The sequence below is a fragment of the Brienomyrus brachyistius genome, chromosome 23, assembly GCF_023856365.1.
Source record: "Brienomyrus brachyistius isolate T26 chromosome 23, BBRACH_0.4, whole genome shotgun sequence".
Lineage (NCBI taxonomy): Eukaryota > Metazoa > Chordata > Actinopteri > Osteoglossiformes > Mormyridae > Brienomyrus > Brienomyrus brachyistius.
In genome coordinates this window covers 5,712,649-5,737,191 of record NC_064555.1, presented here as the reverse complement: position 1 = coordinate 5,737,191, position 24,543 = coordinate 5,712,649, and the positions used below count along the sequence as shown (strand labels likewise).

At 45.4% G+C, this 24,543-nt stretch overlaps 1 protein-coding gene and 1 long non-coding RNA gene across 6 annotated transcripts in view; both read left to right on the top strand.

The window, feature by feature from the left end:
• Nucleotides 1-5,167: 5,167 nt before the first annotated feature.
• Nucleotides 5,168-8,129, top strand: sox4a (SRY-box transcription factor 4a). Of its 2 annotated transcripts, XM_048993533.1 has the most exons (2): nt 5,168-6,642; nt 6,757-8,129. In XM_048993533.1, exons 1-2 carry the CDS (start codon nt 5,635-5,637, stop codon nt 6,760-6,762), a joined length of 1,014 nt encoding a protein of 337 aa, XP_048849490.1. In that variant the 5' UTR covers nt 5,168-5,634; the 3' UTR covers nt 6,763-8,129. The 2 variants fall into 2 exon arrangements, with proteins under 2 accessions (XP_048849490.1, XP_048849489.1); XM_048993532.1 differs by having other exon boundaries at nt 5,168-8,129.
• Nucleotides 8,130-11,062: 2,933 nt separating this feature from the next.
• Nucleotides 11,063-24,543, top strand: part of LOC125719080 (uncharacterized) — a 38,154-nt gene continuing 24,673 nt past the window's right edge. For all 4 annotated transcript variants that reach the window (XR_007385005.1, XR_007385008.1, XR_007385007.1 and 1 more), the window contains exons 1-2: nt 11,063-11,386; nt 12,442-12,642. This is a non-coding gene — a long non-coding RNA (uncharacterized LOC125719080). The remainder of the gene's footprint in view (nt 11,387-12,441; nt 12,643-24,543) is intronic.

Genomic DNA, 24,543 nt, shown 5'->3' with positions numbered 1-24,543 from the left:
CTCCAGAACGTGCACAAAGGTCCCAGTGTGAAAGACCGTTACTGGGTGGGGGGGCTGACCAAATTACCCATTTAATGAATAGTCTGGAGGACGCTGTAGTGGGATTGTTAACTTTAAAAAATGCTCCTGAGATCCAGGGGCTTTAGGGACACGGCCACTCTGTGTAACGTCGAAACACCCCCCTCTCCTCCAGGGTGCGGGATCTTCCTCGAAACGCCCAGCAGCCATGACTGACATAAGGTGCTATTTCCTGCATTATTATTATTATTATTATTATTTACATAGATGCAAACATACAGTTCAGAAGTGCCACGTGAAATAAATCTAGAATTTATTTTTGAAATGCGTGACACATTCTTTCACAGCAAAGGATTGCTTCTGTCTTCCTGGATATTTAATCTGACATCTGTCAAAGCTTTAATTGTAATATATGTGTTGTTTATGTGGCTTATTTTGTCACAACATTGTAAATAAAAACATCATACGTCACTCAGCGCCCGTGTTAGAACACACATATTGCTATCTAATAAATGAGGTCACATATGTTCAATGACATAATGTAATGTCAGACCTCTGTGAATAATGCAAAGTTGTTACCCCAAGGCTGCTTGTCAGGACATGTTGCACGCGCAGCCCGCGCCTGCAAATCCGGACTCGATCGCACGAGTTGTTCTACGTTGCCTATTCAGTCCGAATGCAAGATTAATGTACATAATGAAAGTGCATTTTTACAGGGCTGGTCAGCACTGCCCCCACTATTTAATTTATAAGTGGCATAGGATAGCGTGTAATAATAAAAAAAAAGGATAAACGGATTTCCCTGTAATCCCCTTGTTCAGTCGTTTATGTCAATAATTCTATTTTTTGTCATTTAAAAACGCAGGGATTTTTATCCGCGTTTTGGAGTGTGAATAATTATAAAAATACAAAAATAAAATGCCTGCTGTCAGTCACAGCTTTCACAGTGCTATTCAAATACCGTCGTCCCATTTCCTTAGATATGAAATCAAACTGCAGACAAGCCTGACTTCCGTAGTTAAACCGACCGGTTGCTCCAAGTGAAAGGTAAATAGGCTTATAACTATATAAAACCACTATTATTCCCTTCTTGCACAAACACCGTTGCCTTCCTCACATAATAGTTTTCTCTCAACAGTGACTTAACTATTTTCTCGTTTATTTTAAAGCTGAGATACGGCCGGTCTTCCTCTCGTCGCATGCACATATCTGCAGAAAGTCCCAGACTGCGCTGCATCGTGGTAATATGACCGTTATACCAGGGTTAACTGTCAAGCCGGAGAAATAAATCGATACAGAGGAAAGGTTATTACTTAATGACTGCAGAGGCAAAAAAGGACGGTGTCACAGAAATGTAAGGAAATCTGTTAGAATGAACGTCCTTAATGTTTCTTTTTTATTATTTTTAAAGTTTCTAACAGTAATTAACTTTGATAATGACAGCCTCACAACGCTGAGTAAAACTCTAATGCCTTTATATCCCACCCGTTTTTTTTTTCAGCAGCGCTCCTGCCGCGGTGGGACTGGGGCTCACGGCGCGCTTTCCCGTGCGCGTCCCCGGGATGCGTGCGCGCGACACTTCGCGCAGCGGACGCCTCGTTGCGGCAGATGTTCAAACGGTCCCCACCAAAGCTCAAGTATAAAAGTTTTAAAGACCGACAGAAAAACCAACAATAGACTGTTGTCCTCGGCTGTAAAGCAGTAAATGATTGATTAAAGCGCGCTGCGCAGCTGCTTCTTAGATAAGATTAGCCTTGTTTGGCGCACCTGTTTAAACATGCGATATATAATAATCAAAGCGTTTAACACTGACAGAGACGATGCTCCTCGTCAGGCAGTGATACAAATTTGTTTAGAATTATTTGCTTTTCAAGGCCTAGTACAATTTGTTTAAAAACGCACACAATTAACTTTGACGTTAACATCCAATTCTTTCAAGACTAACTGCTTGACCAATCGTACCCCGAATCCAGCTTGAAAATGGTTACTATACTTCATCTACTCGGGACACTGATATACTTTCACATGTAAAACAGTTAAATAGTTTTGGAATAAAAACAGGTTTTAAATGAGTATATCATAACGGGGTTATATGATAGGAGTGTTGCCGTCTGATATCCAGGAACAAAACGCAGTCACATCTCCAGCGGCCTCATTCATTAGAAATATAAGATCCTTTAACCCAGTGGGTTTCAAACTCGGTCCTCGAGCCCCACTGCCCTGCTTATTTTCCAGCTATCCCTGCCCCACACACTGCTGGGTACCTGGATCAGGTGCGTTTAGCCAATCAGAAGCTGAAAGACAGCTGGGACTTGTGTGTGGGGCAGGGATAGCTGGAAAACAAGCAGGGCAGTAGGTCTCGAGGACCGAGTTTGAGACCCACTGCTGAGGGTCCTGCCTTCAGGGCGACCAGCGACAGACTGAAAACGAAGCCCCTCCAAGTGATGGTTTGGAAACCCTGTATAAACCTACGCCTGGTGACCCCTACAGGCAAGCGGGTGGTAAGCCCGGGACTAGTCTACTTTCTGTACCCTTAGTTACTACAGAAATTTATGGTGAGAATCAAGCCCTACTCTGGGCATGCGCTGTCCGCACACAGGAGGGGCGATGAAGGACCCTAAAATGAGAGATGGGGGTCCCCTGGGGGTGGGGTTGAGGCCACAACGCCTGCCGAACCTTTACTTCCTGTCCAGGTGACTCTGCCCCAAGTTTTCATTCCCTGCACAGCAGCACCTTTGATCCACCAGTGTTACTGTTTTCCCCCCGTTTTTTTTCACTTTAAAAGGGAAGCGCAGCGCAACTGTAAATAAATTAGAGCAAACCGCTGACCAAAGTCAGCAAAGCAGCGTGTGCTTCAAAGCTATGCATTAAAGGGGAATCCCATAAATAACCTGGGACAATTCTCCCTCCTCCATTACATCTATCATTCCTTCACATCATTTAAGTATTTCCTGCTGCAGGTGGATGACGTATGGCTGACATTAATCTCGGTATGGTGTCGTGAGTCCTGTCCTGATTTAGGTCTGACCACCGGGGTCCCCGACACTGCCGGGAAAGCAGATTTTTTTCCCAACCTCTTAATTCCTTCATTGGACTAATTATTTCACTGCAAAGTCACCTAATTTGGTATTTCAGTTGTTAGTCCGTTAACTCTCCCGTAAGTGTTCCTCATACATACCTACTGAAAGGACCAGAATATTGCCACTTGAAATGTTTCAGAAAAAAACGTTCTGAAATATTATATGCGCAGTGAAACAATTGTCCAATAAATCAAATGTCTCTGAATACATTTTACCTGTAGACAATAGCACAGAGACAGCCTGTGATATTCATCACGGTGTATAGCACACCTACACCCAACTGTCTGTGTGCTGCTGATTCAACAATAGAATATAGCCTAACATTATGGAGAGGACTACTTTTATGCATAATACATGAGAACACCCTTCTAACCTGAATAACTGGATAGGAAAACTAGTGATAGACATTGATAGATAATACCTGAAAATCTACTATATATAATTCTGAAAAGGAAAGCACTTTCCATCTGCTGCGTCTTGATCTGCAACATGCGCCATATCCCTCCAAGCCAGGGATGACAGCTGTGCCTCCCCGCCAACGCATCCACCCAAACGCGGCGCTGCCCCGACCCAGCCGCACGGGGATCATTTCCTCCCTCGTCCAATGTACTGAAAAGCATAATTAGGGAGGCATTGCCGGTACCTGCCGTTACCCCTCTTCATGCAGCCGCACAAAGGCACTCTGGCGCAGATGCGCTTGCGTGCGCGTGTTGCACAGCGAAAACGGGACAAAAGGCACGTTTTTCACTTTGACAGTCCCCTTTTCTCCATATTTCCTTAAACGTCTAATTTAAGGTAAAACTTTAACGAGAAACTCTCTTACTAGGCACTAACTGTTAAAAATGCAAACGAGCGAATACTACAGATTATTGGTCTTTAAAATAAGATGCTTTCAGTGCATTTATTGTTTGGTGAAGAACTTCAGTCCTTCTGGTTATGACATGCAGATATTCAGCATATGCGCCCACCCGTATACCCAGGACGGCAGGTTAAACTACACAGCCACCGACTACTTACGATGTGCATGCATAGAAAATCAGAGCAGTTCATTTGTTATAAAAATGCTTTCTGATCTGCTGAACATCTTAGATGACATTATGTAATTCTTATCCAGCCTTGCTTTGCGGAGGTCTGCTAGACTGTCTCGTCTGTCACCTATTAGCTCCACTCTGCCATCTAGTGTCACGCCGCTCTAAAGTAGTGCACATGGTTTTCTCAAACACACACATACACACGCGCGCGCGCGCACACACACACACACACACACACTTTTTTTGGCTGTGTCTTTGTGCGATTAAATATACACCCCGCTGAGTCTGTCTACAGTTAATGGCAGCCGTGCAACCTGTACAGTCTCGGCGCTGGGCGTGCGGATAGTCGCACTCTCCGGTGCTCGGAGTTCTGGCGACGGATGACGGACTCGCTTTCAGCAACCCCGCCCTCCAAAGCAGCCTGACAGGGGACAGCACGTTTACTGCCCGAACCTCCCTTCAACGATGGACTGCGAACATGCGGGCAGGAGTTCAATCGTGCCAGGCGTACTATTTTGTGGAAGAATTTGTTGCATGCAACTACTTCATTCATACAATGCCTGGGTGTGAAGAACATAAGAAAGATACCAAACTGCTTTTTAACTGAAAGTCCTTAGTGTGCGCTTTATACTGCGTTGGTGCGTGGGGTATCAACCCTGCGTACAGTTAGAGCATTGCAGAAAAGTGTTGTTAGAATTCACAAGCGCCTTTACAGTGCATCTGTCTCCGCTTTAACAGATGCTTCTCCCCGGCTAGTGTAATTTAACGCCGCTCTCGCTGTGCGGGGCAGGACGCACAGGCATGTCTCTTTAAAACGGCAGTTTTTTTCCGTGCACTCTGGAATGAGGTCAGCCGCGAGGCTCCCCATTGCACCGTGCTGCCGATTATTAGATTCAATGTTTAGCCAATCAGCAGCGGCGGTAGGCGTGGTTCGGGCGCGAGGCAGGCTAGAGACAGCATATGATTGGCCTGTCGCCGTCGCCATCATATCTTCGGGGGCGGATAAAACTGCGTGAGGCGCCGCCGCGGTCTGCTGGAAGCTGCGGGTTGCGGGTGGAAAGGTGGACTATGAGAGAGTTCGGTAGCCTGGTCTGTCCCGCACGCCGCGACACTGTCTTTGGATGCGCGTCACAGCCGTGCAGACGGCTCAAGTTGAAGTTCTCATAAGCTTTCAAAAGGGGCTTAAAAGCCGTTACCTGACGCGCCTTTTTTATTTGTGCTTTGCTGTGGGGTGCACTTTGGAAACTGTTCTGGAGGCGCAAAACTGACCTGTGCAACATAAAGGAAAGGAACTTTTTAATAAAAGAAGTTATTTGCAAAACCAGGGGAGGTCTGGCACGGCGATTTACAGTCTTTACACTGCAGCAAGATCGTAAAAAGCGACAGAGCATAAAGTGGAGACGACTGGGTGCTGGAGTTAGAGTTGCGGAGCCGCCCTCGCTGGGGTTAAACTGCTCCCGGACTGTGAGACTGTCCCGCCCCGCTCAGGTCGCACACTCGCCGGCATGGTTGAGCAGACGAGCACCGCGGAAAGCGCCGAGACTCTACTGGCGGGGGACTCTACCGAGCCCGGGGATGGTGACCTGGAGATGGCCGCGTCCCCGGTATCGGCGGGGGACAAGCTGGACGCCGCATGGTGCAAGACCCCCAGTGGACACATCAAGAGGCCGATGAACGCCTTCATGGTGTGGTCGCAGATTGAGAGGCGCAAGATCATGGAGCAGTCGCCGGACATGCACAACGCCGAAATCTCCAAGCGTCTGGGCAAGCGCTGGAAGCTGCTGAAGGACAGCGACAAGATCCCCTTCATCCGGGAGGCGGAACGGCTCCGGCTCAAGCACATGGCCGACTACCCGGACTACAAGTACCGGCCGAGGAAGAAAGTCAAGTCGGGCTCCTCTAAGTCCGCTGAGAAGTTGGAGAAGGTTTGCGGGACCAAGCAGCCCTTCAGGAAGACTGGCGGCTCCAAGTCCTCCAGCCGGGCGCCGAAGCCGGCGGGCGTTAAAGCTGCTGCCGCCGACCCGGCGCCCCATGCGGTCCCGACAGACCACCACTCCCTCTACAAGTCCCGGTCCGTACCGGCCGCCAAGCTGGTCGCGGACAAGAAGACTAAGCGGGTGTTCGTATTTGGGGGCGCCGGCGGGGGTCCAACCTCGGCAGCTGTTCCGGCCAGCCCGACCCTCAGCAGCTCGGTGGAATCCGGCGATCCACCGAGTCTTTACGACGATGGAGCAACGGGAACCGAAGGCGGTACGGATCTCGGCTTCCGCTCCCCCAGCGTGCGTGCGCCATCGCCGGCCCCCTCCGCCGCGCACTCCTCCTCCTCGTCTTCCTCCCGCTCCTCCTCGTCATCGGACGAGGAATTTGAGGACGAGCCGCTGGAGTTGAACCCAAGTCCCGGTTTCGACGGCATGTCGCTGGGGAGCGTCGGCTCAGCAGTCCTAGACCGGGACCTGGACTTTAATCTGGGCTCGGGCTCCCACTTCGACTTTCCCGACTACTGCACGCCGGAGGTGAGCGAGATGATCTCGGGGGACTGGCTGGAGTCAACCATCTCTAACCTGGTGTTCACCTACTGAGCAGGGACGAAGATGATGATGATGATGATTTTGATTTTAAAATGTTAGGAATGAAATCGTCACTCTTGGATCAGGACGGAAAGCGCCTGACGGGGCCGGTTCGTTTCCAGAACCGAGCCCAGGAGTGGGAGCAGCCTGCCGGTGTGCCCGATTGCCGGAGAGACAGAGCGCCGACGGGCGGCGCTCCTGTGCCGAACCGCAGCTGGAGGAGGAGGATGAAGGCCGGAGCCGCTTAAAGCCCCGTTTCGGCCACTTTTTATTCCTTGTGGACTTTCGGTACTAACCGGGACGTCCGGGTTTAGTGCAGCGGATTGTCCCCGCACCCGGACACGCGACAATGTGACTCGTTTTTAGGGTTAATTTCAGCCTGATTCGTGCGCGAAAAGAAAAACCAGCAGCCCCAAAACTTCAGGATCCTACTTCCTCACACTACAATTCAGGACCAACCCCCCTCCTGGGATTTTTACTTTTTTCTCCGCCGTTTCCCCGTATTTTCCCACCCGGTTTTGTTGTGTAACCGGATGCCGTTTTTATATGGATGTATTTATACTGGCCGTTATTTTTTACCGACTCGTTTCGTTCCCGTAGTCTCGTCCAAGGGCTAGCGTTACCAGTTTTTTTATTTACATTTTCCAGATTCTGACACATGAGAGATTTTAAATGGTTCGTTTATTTTCTAAGTGTATTTTTGTACAAAAATTATATGAGCGGGGCGTCTGTCATATGGCTGTTTGTAAGGGCCCCCCCGGACCATGTTTACAGCCCGGTGCCCTCCGCACTTCACTCTCTTTGCCTAATAAAGATACTGTACTTTTTAATGGACAGCTTTATTTCACCTTTTTATAATAATAATAATAATGATAAAAGCAGTTTTTACCACTGGATGGAACCTGTCTATACACTCGAAATGCCTACCTGCATACACAGCTGTACTGTGTGTTTCATATTGTATTCAAATATTTAATCTTTTCTACTTGTCTGCTAAAAAAATAGGTAATTGTTTTAGTATCTTAAGGCATGGTGAATAGAATTTGTATTTCTGATTCAGGTTTAAGTAGAGCTGTTGTGTTTTTTAAAAAAAACAGAGGATGGACCATCTTTGTACATTTAGACTGTATTATAACAACAATCGCGTGTTTGTGTGTTGTTCAGACCTTGACAGGCACTGGGACATCTATCTCTTTGCGTCTTTACATTTTAACGTGGCTCCCGGTTCACTTTTTTATACGGCCTTTTTAATGACGAACTTTCCCATTCTGTGCAATATGCTGTGAAGATGAGTGTTTCTTTGCCCTTTCGTACCACGTCAGCATCTGAGCAAAAACTCAAAGCGGTCAGTAATATCAAGTTACTGCCTGTCACATTTTCTGTAAATAGCTTTTTTCCCCCCTGAGACGGAAATAAAATCAGCTGGAACTGAACCCAGCGTCCAAGACTCTGCCGTTTGTGTGCGTGTGTGTGTGTGCTGTTTTATGGGGGCTAATCACTGCATGCTGTTTGTTGACATCCATTCCCCAGATCTCCACTCTACATTCCCAGCCTGTAAAGGGGACTCTGCATAGACATTTTCACAATAAACCTCCCCCACTAGCTCATTACATATATAAAAAAAAACCCACAGTAATCCCTGTGCAAGAATGGGGCGAGAATGACTGCAGGCCCTGATGATTAGAAATACAAGGTCTGTTATACAGCGATCGGCAGTCTGGTGTGAAAACTGAATTTAAAGCAGCATTTACTGAATTCTCATTTACATATTGCTGGGGAAAAGAGATTTGCACATTCTGTGTGTTTTAGAATTTGGTGTTTAATATGTAAAACATGCAGGTTAATTCACTGCCCAGCAGTACAAAGAATGAAGGTAATGTAAGATCATAGCACTGTTGCTGAAAATCCACTGATGGCTTCAGAACCGGAGTCTGACACGAGGCCATCCTTCTGAACGCACTTATACGAGCGTGCATGTGTGCAACAGAAAGTGAGAATCACTTTTCAGTGAAATATTACATATAATTAGCACAGGAGGCGTAGTTGTGTTGAAGGTATAGTGGCTAATCAGCTACAAGCTAGTGAGTGATATTCACGTCTGATCACACTTCTGACTTCAGGTCACACTTCTGATCTCATGACAGTGTCGACCTGCTTTCTTTCATCATCAGGACATGGATAAAGGAAACGGCCACCGTGTTATACACCATATTATGCTGCACCTATGGAGACTGGTCTGTGAAATGACCACATGATTGCAGCTCCAAACCCCAAAACCTCATTGTATTTATTTGTTTGTTTGTCTGGTTATATGAAGACACTAATGAAAATAACAATACTGTGTGTAAAAACCTTTAATATCTATTTATTTGTATATTTTCTGACAGGCTGACAGGTGTGATGCATGGTAACTGAGGTATACATACATAAAAGAAAAAAGAGGCATCTAATTGTTACTGACTTGTATTAAATTCCCCACTTTGCCTATGTATGCCAGTACTGACAATGTTTATATGCACTTAGCTACTACAGCAGAGTAAGTACAATATTACTCACACTGAAAACATAATATGGGGCAGAACGAGAAATGAAGAATTAGACTGTAACAGCATGAAAATTCTCACATGGTCTCTCTGTTGTCCTTCAGGTAGAACCCTAATCTGTATTTTCTTCCAGTTATCGGAAGGCAATACATTTTTGCTGGATATTTACCTGAATGGGAGGGGGAGTCTTTCAGACATAGACTGTGTGGGATTCACAGTCTTAAATATAAAATTGCAGTGACTCCTTAGCTTCCAGGCCACCATATCTTACGGGGACACTAGTCTGGTCCCATCACAGTAATCTTAGATACTTTGCCTTCATTTTGAACTGGATAAACTGAAAGCGTTTGTACCTCATCTTGGTATTTTAACTGGGGATTTTCAGTAAAACAAAGAAATAAATGGTTTGATTACATGTAAATTAAGTCGGCCTAATTTTAACACAGTTTAATGAACAGTGACAGGTGCTACCAAAGCCTCTAAAGTTTCTCACCTTAATAATCTGTATCTATGCCGTTATATTATACATTGCGCCCGTTTCTGCTTTAATACATTGCGAAGATCTCAAACCGTCTGCAGGTGCTGGCTACGTTCTGTCTGAATGTGATCGATTCGTGGCATCTTCCCCCTTTCTGCGGACAATCTATTTTTCTCACAACTGTAGGAAACATCTGAAAGACACATTTACACAACTGACAAGTCAAAGGCCTAGGCGAGAATCACAGCAAGTTTGTGCTGTTTGTGAAAATGCCCGGAAAGGGGCGTACTACTTAAGGAACTACAAGTATTAACAGAACTGGGTTTAAAGACCCACAAAATAGGTAACTTGTAGGGGGAAAAGCATCCTGCTTCAAGTTTTAAAGTTTTTTTAAAAAGATTAAACATCCTGCTATGCAAATTCATACTGCGATACGAGTAATGGATACATATAATATATAGCGTTGTACAGTCCAGCAGATAATTAAGTGGCTACCAAGCTGAGGAGCTGCGGCGTCAGGGTTAAAACCATGACGGTAATGAAAAGCGCAGATAAATTATATTATATTACGCACATCCATTCTCATAATGATCTGGATAATGAACTTTTATTATCTTAATGTTGAATAATTTCTTTTAAGAAATTTGTTCTTCTGGAGTTACACCATTTTTTAAACCAAATCTAATGCCATGTTCGAAGGTTCTCTATTTATAGTGGGCGGCGAGTACCTCAACCGAGTTACTAAAGCAATAGTGATTGGTGCCAATGACGTAAGTAACTTGCTTGCAGATAACTTAATTGTGACCCATATGACATAACGTGTAACGTCATTCACTTTTGTGAGAAAAACAAGCCAATAAGATAGGACTAAAACAACTGCTAAAATAACATGACACCACTTTTATGCGATTTCTGCAAAAAAATTAAATAAAATAAATAGTTACAATACCTAACCACCGGACGAGGGGCGTAGTTAGTTAACTTGGGACTGTGGGGTTCATTTTCCAAGACGGGGAAATCTGGATAAGCATCCCAATGAGAATAGATAAAACTTTTTTTTAAACAAAATCAAATCGTATGCTAGTTTACTACACATTTGTCATACTATAGTCATACTATTTAACCATGATACCATGATATATGGCGTTTTACTACACTATGTCCCGTTACAAAGACAGAACTTAAACGGTGCTAATTTTAAAAGAGGTGCAAACGGAGAGATAAGCGCAGATAAGCACGGCTGCACTTCCCCATATACCTGCTGCTGCCGCTGGGTTAAGTATGAGGGCGGGACTGTGGGTGCTGTGACCCCCCCCCCCCCCCCCCCCCACGTGTAGACAAAGGGACTTTACAGCCACTCAAATATGCCGGTAAACAAAGATATAGCAAAAAAACTTGCCATTGTGGGACCTTGCAGATATACATCAGACTACAAGTTTGGGCTCATTTCTTTCGACTTTGTGCTCTGAAAAGTGCGAGACCGTGTGGTAGTTGGGGGGGTTGGGGGGGGGGAGAAAAAAAAGTTCCCAAGTTGGTGCGTCTGCACACAAAGTTGAGCACAAAGAAGAGAGGAGCGCTCCTTTGTTCACCGGGGAGCCTCGGGGTACAGAGGACGAACAGCAACGCCGCTCCTGTCCGGCATCATGCAAGCGTGCCGAACGTCTGGATGGTAAGATTTTATTTTCTACGCCATCTAAAATACTTCGAAAAAGTTCGCTGGCTTAAAATATTCAAGAGAGATGGATATGCAAGCGAAATAACGTGCCCGACCTTTTACCACAGGATATTGGGAATATTTTTTTATCCAAATTCAACAAAAGAATGTGTAGAAATTAAAAAATTATCAGAATTTTATCGCTCGGGTTTTCCACCTGGCGTGGTTTCACTAGTAACATTTTGTTCTCACTGAACCACTGGCACGGGGGACATGATGGTTAAAGCGATACACTCCAAAATAACAGATAAGAAAAGGAAATCAGAACAAATCACAGTCTGTTTAGCAAAGAGGACTAGCAACAGGTTTAATAAAACGTATGTTGAAGATTTTATAAGAGCTGTATCAATGTTTTTCTTATCCCGATATAGTACATTTAAGTGCGTGTTCTGTGCCTCAGAGGCGGCGTTTGTTTACACCAGTCGTTTAGATTCGAAGAACTGAGATATTTTCGTTTGCCGTTAATTAAAAGTTCATACTTTGAGTCGTGTGGACTTCATACATATTGAAAAGATAAACCTATATTTTTAAAAAACTACTACTTACAGCGTATTCTTTGTTATTTTACTTTTAAAACGTGAATAATATAACAAATGGATTAGGCTCATACCCTTAATTGCAACGTATTGTGCAACAATAACAATATATCTAACAATACTACTAGTACTATTAGTACTGCTAATAATAATAACATCAACAACAACGAATGTTGATAAGGAGGGGCTGAATTTCATGGATTTGAGAGAAAAAAAAACACACATACACACTTAAAAGTGAACGTGACTAGGCATGTACTGAAGTCTACAATAAACTCCATACCCCCATAAAGATTTGCTCCCCGTTTCCCGTTTCTGTGTCAAAAGCCTAGTTATTATCAGTATATGTATAATTTAGATTCGTTGTAGATTCTGTACTGTAATGTTTTAAATGTGGCTCCGCAGCAGAATCACTTATCGATAATCCTTTAATGGCACCGCATTTCTATTTACCGTAACTTGCTTTATTTTTAGGTCAACGTCGTAAGACGGAGGGAAAACAAGTTTCTTGGACTGAGTTGGAGATTTGCCGCATACGTTATTTGGAAAGCATGGTTTTGGGAGTTTGGGAACTTCCTCACAATTTTGGAATTACAAAACAGAAGAAAGAATGAACTGTGGATTGTGATTTTTTGGTAAATAACTTTATGGCGCTCGATAAGACGGATAATTGAGGTATGTTTAGATTTTTAAATATGCATGATAAAGCGATAACTCATCTGCCCCGAACATTTATTTATTTTCATTTCACAATGCGAATGTATTGTAACCTTTGCGTATAAACAATGAGCTCTATTCAACGACTGATGAGTTTTCCCCTGCAATACTTATTACTTCTGTATTTTGATGCTCGTGTCCGACAGTCGTAAAACGTAGGGGTGATCTTGCAGTGTTCCAGGTATATTATGATTTCTACAGTTTATTGAGCGGGTAACCCTCTTCAGCACGTCTGAAGCTGGACAGCGTCCGTGTTATTCGTCTCGTATAGCTTATATATATATTTTCACATTGCCGGAGGAACTGGGTATTGTATGAAAGTCCTGCTATGCCTTACTAGACTGGAAATATAAAGAGCGAGACGTGCTTTTCAGAGTGGCCCCGCCAACTTCTTTTTCTCCTTTGTATAAATTAGTTGAAGTTTCAAGGATGACGCCAGTGTGTGTGACGTCGCATGTCCTCTCTGCAATGATGTCATCGATAGCCAATGAAATCGGAAGTTGAGCCAGGCCACTTCTCAGCTCCGCCTACAAACAGAGCAGGCGACAGGCGCGTCTCCCAAGGATGAACATGATAGTCTGTCTGTGGCGGGCTACAGACTCGTAGTGTCTGTGAACCTGGGAACCCTAATCATTATGTTATTATTAAGTTGTTCGGGCAGCGGATTAACGACACACATACCAAATGCGCACATTGTTGTGCGATCATTAGGCCTAAATATCAGTTCATACGTGAATGGCATCCCCTTTTTAATCCTCTAAGCGTGCCCGTCTCGTTAGATGATTGCATCAGTCTGTGCAACAGGGTCACTGCTGATCGCAGTGCCTTTCTAGGTAATGGAAGTCCGCAATGAGTACAAATGTTTTATTCTGCAAAGCGACCAGCGCCGCCAAACTGCAAAATATTACCAATAGACCCTACTATAATAATTTGTCTTGTAGGAATATGACCGATTTTCAACCCCGTATTTAGAAGATGGTAGATGTTTATTTATTATGATATTCTTTGTGAATTTCAAATTACATTTGTCAATTCCACATTAATTAAAATGAGCATTCATTTAATCGTCTTATTAAAAACGTTAAATTACTTCGGGCAAGAGGTCTATTTTAGAAAATCTACCGATCATTGGGATAGCAGCCCATCCTGAACACCGTAGTCTCAGTAAAACCTTTTTGTTTTCGGGGAACTATTTACAAAAAACGCTGTTGATAAGCAATGACTTTCAAAAGAAAATTGTTTTAAGCAACAACAATGACATCATCATCAACAACAATAACAATAATAATAAAAATAATAATATACAGCTTTTAAAACGGAGTGAATTGAGGGTAATGTTTTTGAATGGTCATTTCATTATGTGAATAAGTTACATGTGAAATCCGCCACACTGGAATGTTTTAGAAATATTTCCATTTAATTTCTTGCTGACTTTTTCAATCTTCCATGTCCAGCCCTTGTTCTTGAAGGGACATCAAGTAATTTAATCAGTAGAGTCTGATTTTATTGTAACTGTATTTCCAGTCAGTTTTAATAATCAGATCATTAAAGGATCTTCACTAATGTACAAATACAGATTTGGTAGCTATTCAAAACTGATGGCCGTTACTAAGCCCTAGTCGTACAGCATGGCTGAAGAGGAGCGGAGGAATGGGATATGCCTGATTAGGTGGCACAGGACAGCCACCTGCTCAGTCATCTTAGTTTTGCTACCAGAATGTCACAGCAGAAGCTGTTTATCTCGCGCTTTGTCCCGAGTGCCTGGTGAACCCCCAGCCCGATCTGAGCTTCTTGCGGAAAGCACCAGAAACTCGGAGGGACGGCACAGGGCACCTTCAGGCCTCTTTATTGCCACCATGGGGCATTTCAGGGCAGACGGGTCACCCCCCAGCAGGAGCGAACAAAGCGTAAGGTGAGGACAGCGTGCGGTGAGACACGCCCTCGTTTCCATGGCGCCGTCCACGCGCTTTCCCGCTTCCTTTGTTTTTCCCCGTGCTGCAGTGGAGACGCTTTCAAACTTGGCCTCCATTGGCACAGACAGGATAATGATGCCTGCATCTGCCTCTAGTGTTACTCTTTTTTTTTATAAATTCACCCCAGGTAGACACTCACAGCCGCGTCTGTTTTGCCCTCTTTTGAGTTTCCTTTTGGGCGGGTCGTTCCCCCCTTATCTTCTCCTGGAGTTGGGCAGGACTGATGTGCGCTCCTCCGAGTTGCAGCCATGCAACAGCCCCGCTCTCTTTTCTGGCAGCCAATCAGCCACCCGCATGCAGGGCAGCTGAGAGCTGATTGGAGGAGCGACGCCGCTCCTGCTCCTGGCAACCAGACAGTCCCAGGTGCCTGATAGGTCAACAAAGGCAGTTTTTCGCAACCAACCAAGAATCCCGGACCGATTTAAATGCATCCGACCTCGGGAAAACAGTGCCAGTTTTGTTCTGCCACTAGGGGGGTCCTGGCCCCAATTTGCATATGACATCTCGGGCTGCGTTTCTCCCGACTTCCTTTTTTCCTGTGTGTTTCCTGCATGTTTTCGCTTCTGCCGTTCACTGTGGCCTCTATCTCTTTTACTTCTCTAAATTTAATTTGTCCTTGTGTGGCTGCACCGTGATTAATTAGGGTCAGCCGGTGTTTGTTGGAGAATATTCAAGAGATGTAAACTGTATCCTGGTGTTCTCAAATGCCAGAGTTGTTCGCTGCTGCTCCCAAACGGTGGTACTTCTCACAAACACGCCGTGTTATTAGGTTAAATCCGCCGTTATTTCGTTTGTTTTTGGGAACACTGTTCCGGCTGGCTGTGTGTGTCCACTTGCTTAGCCCGCCGGATCGGCGGTAAAACACACATTTTTCTGTGTGAAATGCTTCTGAAGTGTGGCAGTGAGGGATAATACAGCAAACAGAGGGATGTGTAGGTGTTTCCCAAGTGCCGTATGCTTCTGAGAGAGGAATGTTCCTATGACAAGTGCTTAAGTACTGAGTAAAAATGATGATTAATTTCCTTACTGTTAAATATAAATTTAATTGGCACAAAAATGACCTTTTTTTGAGGGGAGATGTGATCTGGTCGCTTTTTCTGGTGCACAAGCAGCTTCACAGAAAAATAATATTTTCACTGCAGTACATCTGGCTCACGGCCTAAAAAAGGGTGCAAATAAAGTTAATTTATGCAAATCATCGTTCATCCTTTTGTCATTCTTTTAGGCAGACGTGAGGGGCTTTTTTGACAAATGGGGGGGGGTGGTCTCTTTGTGTCCGGGTAACCCAGGGCCGCGATAAATAGGGGGCGCGCCACTGGGGGGTGCGAGTGGGACTTTGGAGGAGAAAAGGCTCACCCATAGTCAATCGCAAGGAATTCACGCCCACGACGAAAATCTATACGAGCGACGAGGTTCTGTTTGCAGTAGGGACTCCCATCGCAGGAACCCTGCCTCATATTAGGAGGTCGGGGGAAATCGCAATGAAAATGTAAGAGGGCAGAAAAAGTCATGTGGAGTTTGGGAGCAGGGATGTTTAGCGGAAGGTCAAACAGTGCATCTCACCCACAATGCAATATTATGTACATGCCTGGTTGCTATCATTGTTTGTGCAAATATTATGCTTTTGATGGGATAGTAACAAAACTGTAGAAAGGAAAGTCTTCCAAAAGGTGGCAGAAATGACCTTTTTCTAAAGTTATAAGACTGGTGCGTAAGATGTGCTGTGTCTCCATTAAGAGAGCAGCTTTTGAATGCGTATCGTGTCCCATTTCTTCTGGAATATTCAGCGGGACGGTCTTAGTGCCGCTCTGCTTTTTTTTACTCGGGTGCTCCTGAAAGAAGTGCAGTTTTTTTCATGCTTAAAAAGCGGTCAGAGAGAGAGTCGTAATCTGGCTCTGTCGCCCGGATCATTCCGGAGCTGGACGCCGCCCGCCCCCGACCCCAGCGTGCCTCCGCTAGGGCCGTAGCAGCCAGCAGCCGTTTATACAAAAGAAGACGGAGGCCGAAGGGAGTGAGTCCAAAGAGGGCTGGATTCCCCGTCCAGCTCTCTGTGGATTCAGTGAGGTCCACAGGCAGGGAGAGCCTGGCTTCTTCAGCTGATCATTATCTGCTGACCGGGAGCTTAATGAGCAAACGAGTCATATTTTTGTCCGCTGTGTCTTTGACTGAAATTAATAAATGGATCTGAGCACTGGGGCCTTAAAACCAGGGAAGATCGTCCAGTGTGTCTGGGGCGTTAATGGCCCCTGTTCCCAAACCGGTTTTATTAATAACACTACGGCAGTGTGAGTGAGAAGGACCTGACCTTCTCTGTTTGACCTTTGACCTTTAGCATAGGGGCACAGCACCTGAACAAACTGACTGAGGAGCTATGTGATGTAATACTGGTGTTAACAGATGCTTCCCCCTATGCATACATACATTCACACATACATACATTACATGTGTGTGTATATATACATACACACATATTGCTGTGCAAAAGTCAAAGATCTTTAAATGATCTTCATGTTAATGTAAAATTGTAATATTTTTTCTTTATAAACGTCTCCAATAGTCACTCATGCATTCGCATCTGATCATCTGACATACCCGTGTGTTTTTATACTCGACCACCAGCACACACCGTATGCCCAATCAATACCTCATTGACTTTTTGCACTAATTCAGTTAAGTAATTAAGTGAGCTGGTGGTGAAATTTAACAAATTCGTGGAATCGCTGGCGTGCCCCTGAGGAGAGGTTAGGGATTCGAACTGGTGTTCTTTTAGCCTTCCAAGAAGATATCAGCAACTTTTGGAGAAGCGAAGAAAATCCTGTTTAAATTTTATTTTGTTACTTTTAATCTGCATATGTTCAAATGTCAATTTTTTTTGTACTGAGCAAATATACACTTACTAGCAAGATGAATAGCTAAAACATTTCCTTTGACTGCTTAAGACTTTCGCCCAGTACTGTGTGTGTGTGTGTGTGTATTTATTGCATGGTATGATTACAATTGTGTCTATGCATCTCACACAAAATTTGCTCACTTCCACCATATGGCAAAAATGACCCTTCACTCTAATACTGATGAATTCTGGGCATAGGATTTAGCATTTTTTTCTCCACTTTTATTTAATTTACCGAAAACCAGCCCAAGTTTGTTTGAATTTGTTTATAAATTTATACATAACTGGATAGTATCCATCTATCAGATTTAGCGAACAATTGTGATTGAGAGGTAACAGGGAACAGACCTTGTTTGCTTTTCATAAAGGCCTTCAAAGTGTCGATGTACGCACTGAATTTCTCAGTTTTTCTGAAGTAAAAAAAAAGAAACCCTTTAATGTGCTGCGAAATAAAATTACCACAAAATTACCATAGTGTGATAATGAAGAATTACTTTTGGTTTAAGTTAATGCTTCTCGCTTCTGTGAGGATTCTGTCATTCCGTCGTACCTCTCCTGTATTTCTCATAATGCAGGCACCATTAACCGTGTTAAGATTGCAGTAATTGTTTGGCCAGCATGTGGGTTTGGTCCTTAGTAAGCATCCACACCTCGTAGCCCCCAAAGCTAAACACATGTACGTGAGGGTCATTTGGTTTGAACACACCTGCCCTTTACATTATATTTAAATCGGCGATCAGTACGGCCGTCTTTGTTCGAAACGTCTTTGATTCATTTATTTCTTTTCGGACCGCTGAAAAACCGAAGCCCATCACTAATCTGGAATTCCATTTTTAGAACAAAAAAAAAAACGGTGGGACCAGCGGTTGTTGAAATTGGAAGGATGGACGGATTTACTCGCATCCTGAGTATGAGACTCACAGCCTGTCCGTCATTAACTCATATAGCCGTTTGTTTGCATCCCTAGCTAAACCACAGGCCTCAGAATGCCCCCGATACTACTGCTCACCTAACGGGGTGTTTTCAGGCGTGTTTCCGTTCAGAGTGTGTTTGAGATTTTGAACAGCGGGAGTCACTTTTCTTCACGTTGTCTAATAGCACCTTCGCGATGTTCAGAATGGGCCCAGATCTCTGCATTTTTACATGTGGCGGCTCCCTCTGTCTGAAATGACCCCGTGTGACATGAACAAATTGCAGAATTAGTGCTCTAATTGAAATGGGACAAATGAATATTGAATTAACTCGATGACAGTCAGGCTCCGTATGTCGCGTCTAGGACAGAAGCCGCTCGCTGGCAGGGTAGCGGTTCGGATTTCAGGTTTTGCCGTTTCTCTGAAATTTGGTAAAAGACACACTGGCCTGCGGCCTTAGAACTACGGGGGGGGCTTTTTCCCGCGTCCCTGAGTGTGTGTGTAAATAAAAGAAGAGTCAGCTTGTAGATATACTCTGGCCATTTTCACTCGCTACACATCCTGTGTTTCGTGTGGAAACTGTTTCGCTTTGATCACGCTCATTAAAAAAACCCCTTTCTGACGCCACCGTCTGTATTCAAACCATGGCGAAAAAAATCACGCAGAGCCCAGTTTGTTTTACCCACCATTCAGACATTAACAGAGGCCTGTCTTTAAGCGGGGCCCCGTTTCCAAGTAAGGTCCTGTTTCCAAGCAAGGCCTGTTTCTTAGCAAGGCCTGTTTCTAAGCGAGGCCTGTTTCAAAACAGACCTACTTTGGCGTGAAAGCCACAGCCCTAGCCGTCCTTCCTGTGACTGCCACACCATGTCACCGGCCCGGTTTGGCCTGCTTCGCTCTTTTTCGTTGCTGTCCTGCGCTGTTGGAGTACGTAGGTGATCCAGGGACCTGCGCTGCGTCCGATTCAGGGAATGCAGTTTGTCTTTTCTTCATTTTTAGATTTTTCGTACTTATCTGTCCGCTGCCTGTTCATCTTGTTTGCCAAAAACAGACACATTTTAATTCAAAAAGACACATTTTAATAGTGTAAATAACAGAGCGTGTCGATGAGTCTGCAAATACATGGAAAATGACTATTCTGAGGTAAAGAGGATGTTGGATTTATACTGAAAAATAATGATTAATATGAAAAGTAAAGGCAATTTTAACGGTTGGCATAAATAACACTATTTGAGAGAAATGTGATAACATATTCAGTTTTAATACGTCAGCAAGTAGCACAGCTGTTGAGGGCCTGGATCAGGACGGGAATCTGGTTACAAACAGAAAATAAATAGAGTATTTATGCTATATTTGTTCTGTGATACATGTTAAAAATTTTCAATTTAATTTGCTTCAAGACAGTTAAGTTATTTAAGCAGATATAGCGGTAACATGTAAAGCAGACGATTTGTGGGCTATTTGAGGGTTTATCGAAATGAACAGTAAAACAGATGAAATCCCTGGAAGATCATTTTGAAGGTCACAGTTGTGTGAGGTCAGAGGAGAGCGTGTGTGCAGATGTTTTCTGCTGCTCCGACGGGAGCAGATGTGCTTCTCGGAGGCGTAGGTGTGCGCCGTAAATGTGTTGAGGGCCCGGCAGGGCGGCGCCGTTCACTCACGCTGAGCTCATCCCGTAGTAAAAAACCCCCCAGATTTCCAATGTAAGGGTTTCCTGAAGGGTTTCGTCCAAATGTGTTCATCACATGCTTAATTAACCACGGGTGCAGTTAAATCGTGTGGGGTTCTGTGGTCCCCCCCCGGCCCCAAGAAAAATAACTTCTATCCACCATCCCACATGGATCTTTGGTTCCTCACCCCCCCCCCCCCCCCCCCCGCCCCCCAGAAGGTCAAAGGTCACCAGGGTCAAAATCACTGCCGTGGTACAGGAGTACGAAAGAGCCAGGTGCTTGCTTTCATTCATGCTGGGGGGGGGTGTTTCTCTAAAGCCCCCTCCCCATCTGCTGTTCATAACAAAAACGGGATGAACTCCCAGCGATATGTCTCCATGAAGCCAATGAGCTGTTTCGGGCCTGACAGCGGCTTGGCGGGATGATGGCTTCCACTGACGACGGGATAATTAAAACTATAAATTATACATCATGCTGGAGCAGCACTGACTAATGAGGGCCTTCTTGCTGGAGAGCGTCTTGCCTGTGACACGTACGTGAAGTTTCGGCAGCGCTCGGAGAGCCCTCCTCTGCCGCTGGCTTGCGATCTCCGGCCTCCTCCCTCGCCGGGGTCAAACACAGAGTCACATGGGACCCCGTTCATCCGTGTTTACAGAGAAGGACGTCAGGAAAGCAGATGCGTGTAACGGCACTCCAGCTCGGCCGGAGGAAGTGCGCGAGGGGCTGGAAGTCACCTGTGCCACGATCCTTCCTGTGGGCGCCTCGGGCCTCTGCCTGTGTGCTGTTTAACGGAGAGGCATGACGCTTATGCTGTGTCAATGCTGCCCCCAGTGGAGAACCACATGAAATACACTCTGCTGACAATTTTTGAAAATTGTGCTGTTGTTGCTGGTTATGCTACTGCTGTATATTGCTGGTGATTTAGCTGTTAGCTTAGTATAAAAGTACGCTACACTGGTACATGGTATGTACTGTATAAGTATATATTTAAATGTGCTACACTTCATGCCATATTCAGAGGGAAATTCAGAGAAGATGTAGCTCATCATATTTAAGGTGTTTGATTCAGTCTTATCCCCGTACTGTGAGGGAAATTTGTTGGTCTTCTGTCAGCCAGCATTGAGAAGATGCTCAGTAAAACTGCAGTTAAAGCATCCTCAGTGGGGGGGTAGGGGGGGGGGGGTGTTTGGCAGCATCTCCCTGCTGCCATGCAGGTCCGACCATCTGCAGGGTCGAACCCGCTACCCCAGAGTGCCCCTCCTTCAGTTGCAGTGCCAGAATGGAGCAGTAACCCTGTACATCACCATGAGAGGCACTGTACCTAGACTGAAACCTTAACGGAAACTGCCCAGCTATCGTGGGACGTTCCTGTTGCGGTGGTCTGCAGACACCGTGACCCACAAGCTTAAATCCATCACTGGTTTTCCCAGGACGAAAACCATGAGGCTCGTTTCATGACCCTAGAAACAAAGGATGCCCCATTGAACATGATGTCATACCATAAACAAAACAAACACAAAGGGAGGGAACCCCAGCGATATCAGAGGAGGCAAATCTGGCCACACCTGACCGCCAGAACCCGAGGGACGGCATGACCCAGTGACGCCGCGGAAGGTTCCGGGCCTGCAGGAGAGGCGCGTTCATCACGGTCCTTCAGAAATCCATTCCAGATGTCAGCGAGCAGCTGAGGCGGGAAGCCGCCGGTGGCTCTGACCTAATTTCACACAGTAATCCCTTAATGACTGAGAACTGGCACGGCCTCGCCTTCAACCCCATCGCGCGCACACACACACACACACACACATACACACACACACACACACGCGCGCTTTGAGATTTGGAAGACTGTTTTTTTTTAAGTGTCAGTAGAGGATCTTAGCCATCTGGGTAAGTCAAATTTTCTAAATCAAGTTGCTTTTATTAATATTTAAGTATCTATCTCCCTGGCGACACGCCAGGCAACTCGGTAGTAGCGGTTTTCCTGACCAGTCTGGACCCGAAGTGCCGTTTCGAGCTTTAGCGAACGAGGCTGAACACTGACACATCAGCACCAACGCCACGTTTACGCCAACATCAGGTAAAGCTTCACCCGCCGAGCTAATATGAAGGTATTAGTCATCCGCAAGAGTGCAGGCAGGCGTGTTGATTTCCTGTAAAGCCCACAGAGTAGGCTGGAGATTTGATATATTAACATACCATTTAAAACAAAATATCCCGTAACTCACCCAGAGTCACAGCTCATCCGGCATCACCGGAGGTTGTTTAAAAGTGACTTTCAGTGCTGCGTTTTGTGGTCATGCAGCGTCACCTTGCATTTTCACCACATCTTTAATATGGTACATAGTTCAGTTTTCACACAGAACATCAGAGGTGTTACTGGAGCCCTAGGATGAATGAAGCTCATGGGGGTTTTATTTGCACAAAAATGTTCTGATGGCAGAAGGTTTAGAGAGATAACCAATCAGATAGTAGAGGAGATAGATTCAACCAAGCAGATGCCTTGGTCCCACTTCCTCGCCAATCTGATTGGTTATCTCTCTGAACAAATAATTTTTTTCCTTCTGCTCTCAGGACTTTGTGTCTAAGTAAAACTCCCATAAGCCTGAAAACAGCACGTCTAAAAGTCAGCAGCAAGGCTGATAAAAGGAGGAACACATCTGGCACCGAGCTCTTGAACACGGACCAGTGACAACCCCCACCTGGCGGTCCAGCCATCCTCGTTAACGTTCCAGACCTTTCATGGGAGTGGGGGGGGGAGGGGGGGCTCTTTAGCAAACCTGCATGTTTACTGGCATCTAATTGGAATAAAACCGTATATTTACGCAAACGATTTGAACTGGGAAATGCTCAAATCAGGGAAATCAGAGAGCATATGTCGAGGTGACGGGGGGGGGGGTTACAGTCTGGGGACAGCTCCTCATGCATGTAAGACTCATCCCAGTCCCCGGGGACCCCCACACAGTCCAGCTCCCAGCTCACCTGGGCCAAACAATCAAGCAATCAGGGCCACTGAATACACATGTACAGGGACAGAGCAAGCATGCGGGCTGCGTGGAATCCCCCGGGACTGGCTGGAGAAGCCGAAGAAGATGAACAGCTTCCACAAGGCAGCTGGTCAGACCATCGCGTCCATACAAGGTGCCGTTTTATCCCACACCTGAATTTTCACTGGAAGAGTAACGCAAGCAAATCACCATCTGCAACCTAGAGCAGCAACCCCTGAGCCCTGTCCTTAAGGCCGACGCCACCAGCTGCTCTAGGTATCTTGTGTTTTTTGGACATTTAGTGCTTATTTGACTGTTTTACGGATAAGGCTCATGTTTCCATGGGCAGAACTCTCTGCTTGTCCACGGTTCCTGTTTGTAGCCACTTATGTGGGATCTGAACTCAAAAAACTTTCACCACAAATCAATTACCTGAGCACTAATCCACAGCTTTGCTCACTTTCCACATAAACGCCATTGTGTGCATCCAAGGGGCTTGGAGACACCGTGCCTCTGCCAAGTGCATATTAATTCCCTAATTAAAGGAGGTTAAACAGGAAAAACAGGCTCTTTTGGAATGTTACCTTCGCCCAGTTCTTGCCAATCTTATTAGTTGTACTTAAGGTATCCATCTCTGTTGAAAAACGCGTCCTTCTCTCTGGAACGGTACAGACAGGCTGTTCTGAAATCCCTCTAAGCCTTCGAGCATCAATAAGCTGCTCAGTCCCTTGACTCTTCGCTTATTCCTCCCATGAACTCTAGCTTTTGTTTTTGTTTTGGTTTGTTTTTTTCTCTTGTCCCTCTTCATTGTTTTGGATCGCCCGCCGCTCGGTGTACGTCCCCCAGCTCGGGGCGCGTTCCACATTCCTTTGCGTCAGTTGGTTAGGGGTTGATTTGAGATTAGTGCTGATGTATTTAGGGACCCGCTAATGCCTAGCAGGCCTTGGAGGAAATGTCACAGAAGCCTTTCTGCGCCCCCCTGATGTACTGATGGCACTGGGGTGTCTCTCACCACCTCTGTAATCCTGTAGACTCTCAGAAACGCTGCATCTATGAAACAGGGCAAAGCCGAATTCAGCAGGAAAAATGTAACACCTGATAATCCCTCTATATGGTCGACATGCACATTCTATAAACCATGTCAAAGCAGGTCGTAACAGTTTATGGCAAGAGTCAGGGGGCTGTTACGGAGGGTTACGTTCTCATGGTGTTAACCTTTAACCTCATGCTTTGCAGTGGATTCTGGGAGATGCCACATCACCCTGTTAGCCAAAACATAAATACAGACACGTGAGCTGACTGCTTTATGGTTACCATGGCGACAGCGCCACCGATTACGGTGCTGGAGGATACGGAGTTGTTTAAGCACAGCCGGGGGTGGCTCCATCATATGGTAATTTCTTTGGGTGCCCTGTTCCTTGAACAATGTGCTGA